The 8,080-nt window shown below is 38.5% G+C and overlaps 1 protein-coding gene across 3 annotated transcripts in view; it reads left to right on the forward strand.

Annotated features, from left to right (window-relative positions):
* Positions 1-7,287, forward strand: part of TEC (tec protein tyrosine kinase) — a 63,587-nt gene extending 56,300 nt beyond the window's left edge. For all 3 annotated transcript variants that reach the window (XM_061991722.1, XM_061991721.1, XM_061991723.1), the window contains 7 exons: positions 572-646; positions 1,415-1,586; positions 1,742-1,958; positions 2,482-2,546; positions 3,617-3,735; positions 4,075-4,232; positions 6,205-7,287. In XM_061991722.1, the coding sequence (XP_061847706.1) occupies positions 572-646; positions 1,415-1,586; positions 1,742-1,958; positions 2,482-2,546; positions 3,617-3,735; positions 4,075-4,232; positions 6,205-6,282 (884 nt within the window). In that variant the 3' untranslated portion in view covers positions 6,283-7,287. The remainder of the gene's footprint in view (positions 1-571; positions 647-1,414; positions 1,587-1,741; positions 1,959-2,481; positions 2,547-3,616; positions 3,736-4,074; positions 4,233-6,204) is intronic.
* The last annotated feature ends 793 nt before the right edge of the window (positions 7,288-8,080 follow it).

Here is an 8,080-nt window from a genome sequence, read left to right on the forward strand (position 1 = left end):
ATAATATTCTGGAAAATGCCTTTCTGGAAAAGCATAACTCTGATACTCATTTATTATAACTGATTTTACTACTTGTTTTTAATTTTTTCATTCCTTTTGTCATATCAAGATCTGACAAGATTTTAGGAGAGTACTCCGCTAGCATGTAGCATTTATTTTGTGTACATAAAATCCCTGTTGTGAAACTGGTGGGATTTATTTGTGTGAAACAGAAATTATCAAAAGTAACATGAGTTTTAGATAGTCTTTCTAATTTGATTTAGGAAAGGGGTTCTCAGCCTTTATTGGTGCCAGCATAACTGTAAAGCACAAATATGTATGCATATATATAGCCACCTCTCACCAGTAAAGAAGATGCAACGAGTTGGATTCAGGAATTGCTCCTGTGTGCCTCATAGCGACTTTGAAAAGCCAACACAATGCAGTAGCAGAAAATATGGCCAAAGCCTTGTATAACAATAAGCTTATTGTTACTCAGTATTGAAGTCTGCAGTGAGCAAGTGGTTGATTTGCTGCCTGGCACTATTTTAAAAGTAAACTGTGTCTTCTCTGCATTATCATTGAACCTCAGGTCTCGTTACTAGGCTGCGTTACCCAGTGACCCCAAAGAAGACGACAGCACCAACGACGGCAGGGTTCAGCTATGGTAACTGCATCTTATATTCGTCTATACATATCTTTTCTAGTGATTTTATGTGTGTTAAGATGCTATGGTATTTTCTAAAAAAAATCTGAGAAGGCCTAATTTTGTACTGTGATTGGTTATAGCAACTTAAAGTAGATCCAAGTTGTACCTTCAAGACCCTTGCACAGAGGATGGGCATGCAAAAGCATCACAGCTAGTGGTAGGCATGCAGTGAGGAGAGGCAGAATGTGTCACTGGTGCTCCAGGGGAATTCAGAATTTTCCTCCATGCTTTTGTGTGTACCTTGAGCTCTGCCCAATTAAAGAGTTGTGCCTTTGGCTCTTTCATAAGCTTCCAGACTTCTGACTCAACCTAGGCCCTTTGATCTTTGCAGAGGGGGTACTTTTTTTTTATTAAATAAAAATTTGGAATAACCTGTTTTACACATGGCACATCAGATGGTGTGAGCAGGTTCTTCACAGTGGCATGAGTTTCTATGACAACCACTTGTTGGGATAAAGTCTGATAATATCAGTATGCAATTACTAGCCTCAGGAAAGTATGAGTTTGCCTTTTGTGTTGGTCAGGAGCTGCTTAAAGGTCACATCTGCTTCAAAGTTTGTTTAATGAGGGATGTAAGTGTTCAATTTTCAAGTTAGTTAAAGATTTTTTATCCCTAAGTTCACTAATTAGCTAGTAACCCAGTTCCCTTTCCTCTTCCTTATCACCTACCAGTTCAGTAGGTTCCTTAATACAGGAGTCACGGGTCTCATTTGTTTTGTTTTATAGAGAAATGGGAAATTAATCCCTCAGAACTGACGTTCATGAGAGAACTGGGGAGTGGTCTGTTTGGCGTAGTGCGCCTTGGGAAGTGGAGGGCGCAGTATAAAGTGGCCATCAAGGCAATTCGGGAAGGTGCAATGTATGAAGAGGATTTCATTGAAGAAGCTAAAGTAATGATGTGAGTTACGTGCTTGGCATTTCTCTTGCCAGTTCAAGGTCTCTGATGCCATATACTGCTTATAGTTGGGGCACGTGGTGTTTTTGCAGCTTTGTGGGATGGAGAGCTAGCACTTGGTGGAGGAAGTAATAACGACATGATCTTGATCTTTTCAGGAAGCTAACACATCCTAAATTAGTTCAGCTGTATGGTGTGTGCACACAGCAGAGACCCATTTACATCGTGACAGAGTTCATGGAGCATGGCTGCCTTCTCAATTATCTCAGACAAAAACGGGGAGTTTTGAGTAAAGACGCCCTGCTCACTATGTGCCAAGATGTATGTGAGGGAATGGAGTACCTGGAGAGAAACAGCTTTATCCACAGAGACCTGGTAACATCCCATTAGGCAATACACTCCTCTTTGAAATGTTTATTTTTTGAGCTTATCTATTCCTTTTTGAAACAGCCCATTTTTGTTCTTGCAGAAAATCATAAGTAGATCAAGTTGGCTCTTTAAGGTCTAATCAGATCTCTAAGACTGCTCGGTACAGAAAATGATAAGAGGTTTCTCTTTCCCAAGAAAATGGAATAAAATCTCTCTGAAGTTTTTATAGCGAGTTAATGGCTATTTGCACTGATATAATACTCTATCTCCATTCTGTATTGGTGCCATTTTCATCATTCATTAATCTCTTGAGATGATAACTTTTTTTCTGGTGACATTTTACAAAATGATTTAGTTGTCAAAACAGTACTATCAAGAGCACATGTACCTTTAGTAATGAGAGTACACCACCAAACCTGGTAAATCGATGAACTTGCTAAGCAATGAGGACAAAGTCCTCATTAAACCATTGTAGCTTTTGTTCAAGATACTGCAAGTTTTTCATCTGTTTCATCCATTCCCTTTGCAGGCTGCCAGGAACTGTTTGGTGAGTGACTCAGGAGTGGTCAAAGTGTCAGATTTTGGAATGACAAGGTATGGCTGAGGCTGCAAACACACTTGTGGGGATTTGGGAAAATTCACCTGACCCTTGTACTTAGTCATAAGACAGCAGATACCCAGCAAAATTACAGGCAAAAATGATCTTTTTTGACCTCTCCAGAGAATGCCCTTTTGTTCATTTTTTCCCAGTGTCTTTGTTCATTCTGTGGTCATGTGTCAATTGCCTTACACATTTTAATTCTGGAAAATCAAAACGAGGCAGTTTATTCTCTAGAAAAGTAGGTTTGTCTAGAGGTTACCATGAGGGGCTGGGCTTTGAACTGACTCTGTGGTCTGACTGGTCTTGTCTTAGCAACCTTCTGTAGCATCTGTGAAAATCTTACAAATTTTAATCTCGTTGAGATGCAGGATGTGTATTAGAGCTGATATCTCAGACAGTAGAGTTCATGTTGCAGCAGAGATAGTAGTTGTTGATCAGCATTTTGGTAAAAAAATGACAGAAGGAGGGTTCTTCAGTGAGTTTTTGATCCTCTTTGGATAGATGTCTCAGAGTTACATCTCACTAGCTGAAGTGCTGGGAGGTGCTGAGACCTGGAGGGGCATCAGTTTCCTGCCGTTGTTAGCACCTTGTGGGTGCTATATCAGGTGGGCAATGTGTGGGCAAGGCAGCGGGTGGGAAGCAGTACTTATAAGGACAGTGGTTAAAACACTCTGGTTTGACCATGCTGCTTTTGCCCTACTGAGCTTGCATGTCCCCTGACTTCTGAATTCAGACTAGCTGGTAAGAAACAGAGCAAGACATTTATGTTTATGCATAATTTTTTCTTGTAATACAGAAATTTAGCTTGCATCTAGCCTAATCCTGTGTTGTGTAGCCAGTAATCACGAAAGAAGACTCAGTCTATAAGAAAAATTAACTGGGTCTTGACTGAAACCTTAGTACTGCGGCAGAGTAGCTATTATTGTTGTGTGATGCTAACAGTCATGGCCAGTAGGTGGCAATATTGTCTTCTAATATTCAAATCCAAGTATGAATTAGAATTTGCAGGCTTGGAGGCTGACTGCATGATATAACGTTTTTGGTTTGTATTTGGTTTTTTTAGATATGTCCTTGATGATCAATACACAAGCTCCTCAGGGGCTAAATTTCCTGTGAAATGGTGCCCTCCAGAAGTTTTTAACTATAGCCGATTCAGCAGCAAGTCAGATGTCTGGTCCTTCGGTAAGATGTTCACCATTGAAAGAAAGCATCATCTTTACATTCTATCAATAGGACTCAAACTCGAGTTTTTGGGGAAAATTCAGGCATCTGAGAAGAAGCTCAGAGAAACCATCTGCCATGGTTTTATGGTTCCATAAAGTTTTAGAGAGATCCTTAGAGCTGTTACTGATTAAAATCTGTGCTTCCAGAATAAGATGTTTTCAGCAATGACGCATTGTGAACACTTTCTAGAATATGAATCTCTGTCTACTAGAGATCCTGAGCCCAGAGCTCAAAATAAAGGTAACTTTTTAAGAAGTTACTTGCTTATTTTCTTAATATTTGTTTTCTTTTTCTTAGGTGTTTTAATGTGGGAAGTATTTACAGAAGGAAAAATGCCCTTCGAAAAAAGCTCTAACTACGAAGTGGTAACAATGGTTAGCCAAGGACATCGTTTGTATCGTCCTAAACTAGCCTGTAAGCAGGTGTATGAAATGATGATGATGTGCTGGCAGGAGGTATGTACTTTTAAAAAAAAAATCTTTTAAATGGGAAAAAAGGCCAATTTAGCAACAGCAGTTAGTCTCTATTACAGCATTCTGACTTATCCAGCGGACTCAGCTGCTCATGTGTTTGTTGCTAACACAGAGAAAACTCCCCCTGGTTTGCAACTGAGCTAGAGCTGTGATAAGAAAAACCATTGAGGAAATTTCCATGAAATAAATGGTCTGTTGGATTAAGTATACAAAGATTTTCAGTAATTGCTAAATCTGTGCTGCTCATGATTGTATCTGCTCACAAACAAAAATACTGCTAGGGAAAAATCAAAAAAAAATCAGTAAACGTGGCCCAGAGGTGAACAGTCTGATTTTATATTGCTTCAATTTATTCATTTTAAAGGAATGCTTCATTACCTGATTATTAGTTATATAGGAAATATAGATTCACTTGCAGTTGAATCTAAATACAAATCCCAAGGTTTATAAAGGAAGATAAAAATACATTGTACTGTTAATCCTCCTAATGTAGAAAGATACTGACTGCACAGTTTTCACAGAGGTCAAAGTGGCAGCAATCCTGAATTTAACACTTTATTGACTAAATAAACATAAAACGATTTCTGTGGCGTTAAAGCAGAATGTCTCTAAGAGGATAATGAGATGCCTCTAATTTTGAAAGAGCGATTGAGGAAACCAAGAATAGAAAGAGCTACATGCATTGTTTCTGGTTAGTTTCTGGTTTACCACAGAGGGTGCTGGGAAAAAAACTGCTCTTTTCCAGTAATAAAGGTGACATACTGTCTGACGCTTGTCTTGGAAGAAGATGCTGGAGCAGAGAGCAATTAGTCATCAAAACAGCTAGTAGAGATCTAAAACTTACAGACTAGTTGGTTTACGCAGCAAAAAATACATAAAAAAGAACACTGCCCTGGAGAGCTGCAGAATGACAAATATGTCTGTAGTTCAAAAAAAGCTATTCACAGAAGCCAGGAAACTACAGGTCATTAAATTACTTTATACTTTGTAACCTGCTTGAAATGGGCAATAAATGGAGTAACAATTTACTTGGAAGATAACATAAATTACATTAATGCATAATTTGAATATTAATATGTATTTATAGGACTCATATGAACATCAATGAAATGATTAAAACTTGATTGATTTCATTGGGGGTTATTAACAATAAAATCTAAGCAATCATCACGTGAGTCACAAACGGGACACAAGTAATGGCAAGATACTGTTAATCTTTGTCATTAAGTATGATTAACTGTAGGTACCTCAGTCCTCATTTAGTAAATTTATTAGTGATTTGTAGAGGGAAGAGAATGCTGAGGTTTCAAAATTCCAGAGGCTGGTAATTGAAGGAATAGTGCAAGTTACTCAGACATTCAGAAGATGATAAATGAACTGTGTCAGCAAGGTTAGTGAAGAGACTGCCTCAGTGTATTACCATAATTAAACAGAACAAAGAAGATGCTATGACACATGAGGAACTCTATGGAAAACAGAGTAGATGAAGGATGCCATTGCATAAGTCTGTGATGCAGGCTCATTTTGGAGTCAAAAAAATTTTGTCCAAAAACTTTGTCCAAAAAACAATGTAAAAGAGACTTCAGAGAATGACACTCAAAATTCTTAGGAGTATGGGCAATGTGCATAAAGAAACATTGGAGCAATTCATTGGGGAAGGTGGGGATGTGGGAAAAAAAAATAGTAGTACTATGCAAAACATGTAAATAATTAGATATAAATCATTAGATGTAGTCCAGAAATGCCTATTTTTGCTTTTTTCAAAGCATAAAACAAAAGGTGATGCTTACTAAGATTAAGCGTCACATCCAAAATTCACAGAAGGAAATATTTTTGTGCCACATCTAGTGAAGTGCTAAATTCATTGACACAGAAAGATATTACTAGTAATTTATCAAAATAAACACAACTTTATTGTTTTCTGATCACAGTTGTGCCTGCTTTTTATTTTTAGAAACCAGAAGGACGCCCGACTTTTGAAGACTTGCTTCACACAATCATTGACATTGCTGAGGGGGAAGATGCTTTCTGAAAAAAGACAACAGCAGCACAAGTTTAGAAAAGGAGCCACTTTCCAGAGATGGTGGCTTCACCACTTCTGTGTAAAAGCTTGATCCTCTAGCTGCTGGATGCTACTGAACAGCATGGGGAACCTGTAGCCCCTGATCCACTCGAGCACAAGTAGAGTCTTACACGATGTTGGAAAATGAGCACAGGATCTCCAGCAGTAGTAGCAGTTTCTGTATTTTTTCTGAGAAGTCATCACTGCATAGCTGGCAAGTTGACCTCTTTGTGGAGGAAGAGAGAGAATGTGGCCAAAGCCCCAGGAGCCTAATTTGTGTTTAGTGGGTTGGGTTTATGTATGTACAGTCCTTGTTTCTGAGTTTTCTCTTTACACAACCAGTAGTATTAGTAGTGATTTGCATGCTTAAAACTTGAGGATATATATAAAGGGCTATTTACTGACATGGAAATGTTTCCAGGGATTCTCCAGAAACATTTTTCTCGCTTGATACATTTTTTGACACATCAAGAATAGAAAACGTGCCTTTTCCATTTGCACATAGTAGGTTGCTAATAGCACAGTCTTCAGTGTAACACTCAAAAAGCTTCTCTTCAGAACTAAGCCATGCTATGCCTAAGTCATTCTAGACTGGTCAACAAGAGACCTTCCATGGTTAGTCTCAGTGTTACTCTTGAAAAATAAGCCCAAGATTCAACACAACTGGCTGCAAGTGTACCATAGTACCTTGTTTTGGGTTAATTATAAAATAATTTATATGCTGTATGTATTGTAAATATATAAATTTCATGCATTTATTTATATAAAGTGTGTTTTCCCCTTGAAGTTTTCAAACACAAGTTTGTCTTACCTTCACTTAAGACAACTTGATACATGAGATTGTAAAGGGAAGAAAGTAAATTCTCAAATGTGTTTAAAGAAGGGCTCTTCTTTCTGTCTGTCATCTGTATGTACAGTAATATAACCTTTCTGTTTGTAACAGAAAATGTCATACTACTTGTGTATGTAAATAAACTGAACGTTAACAATTGTTTGGAACTAATGTGTTGCCAATAATTTACTGTCAGCACATCTTAAGCCAAACTCAATGTGAACACGGTGTTAAAATAGTCCATATATCATGGAATCATGGAATAATTTTGCTTGGAAAAGACCTTTACGATCATCAAGTCCAATCACTAACCTAACGCTGTCAGGCCCAACACTAAACCATGTCCCTCAGCACCTCATCTGTGCGTCTTTTAAATATCTCCAGGGATGGTGACTCCACCACCTCTGTGGACAGCCCATTCCAATGCTTAATAGCCCTCTTGGTGAAAAAGTTCTTCCTGATGTCCAATCTAAACCTCTCCTGGTGCAACTTGAGCCCACTTCCTCTTGTCCTTTCATTCATTACTGGAGAGAGGAGACCCACCTCCACCTCACTACAACCTCCTTTCAGGTAGTTGTAGAGAGTGATCACATCTCCCTCAGCCTCCTCTTCTCTAGGCTGGATAACCCCAGCTCCCTCAGATGCTTCTCATCAGACTGATTCTCCAGACTCTTCACCAGCTTCATTGCCCATCTCCATACATGCTCCAGCACCTCAAAGTCTTTCTTGTGTCTGTATATACAGTCTATACTAAATATATATATTAGTGTAAATATACATTTCAGTGAATTTGGCCATGCTGAGATGTTCAGTGTGGAAATGCCTGACCTCTCTTGAGAAGTTACATGCCCTGTCCCATCTGCTTGAGACTGTCTCTGCAGCCTTGCTGAAACCTGTTTCAATTAATCTAACTTTGTACCAATGGATATGAGAATT

This window comes from Colius striatus, chromosome 3 (assembly GCF_028858725.1).
Source record: "Colius striatus isolate bColStr4 chromosome 3, bColStr4.1.hap1, whole genome shotgun sequence".
Classification (NCBI taxonomy): Eukaryota; Metazoa; Chordata; class Aves; order Coliiformes; family Coliidae; genus Colius; species Colius striatus.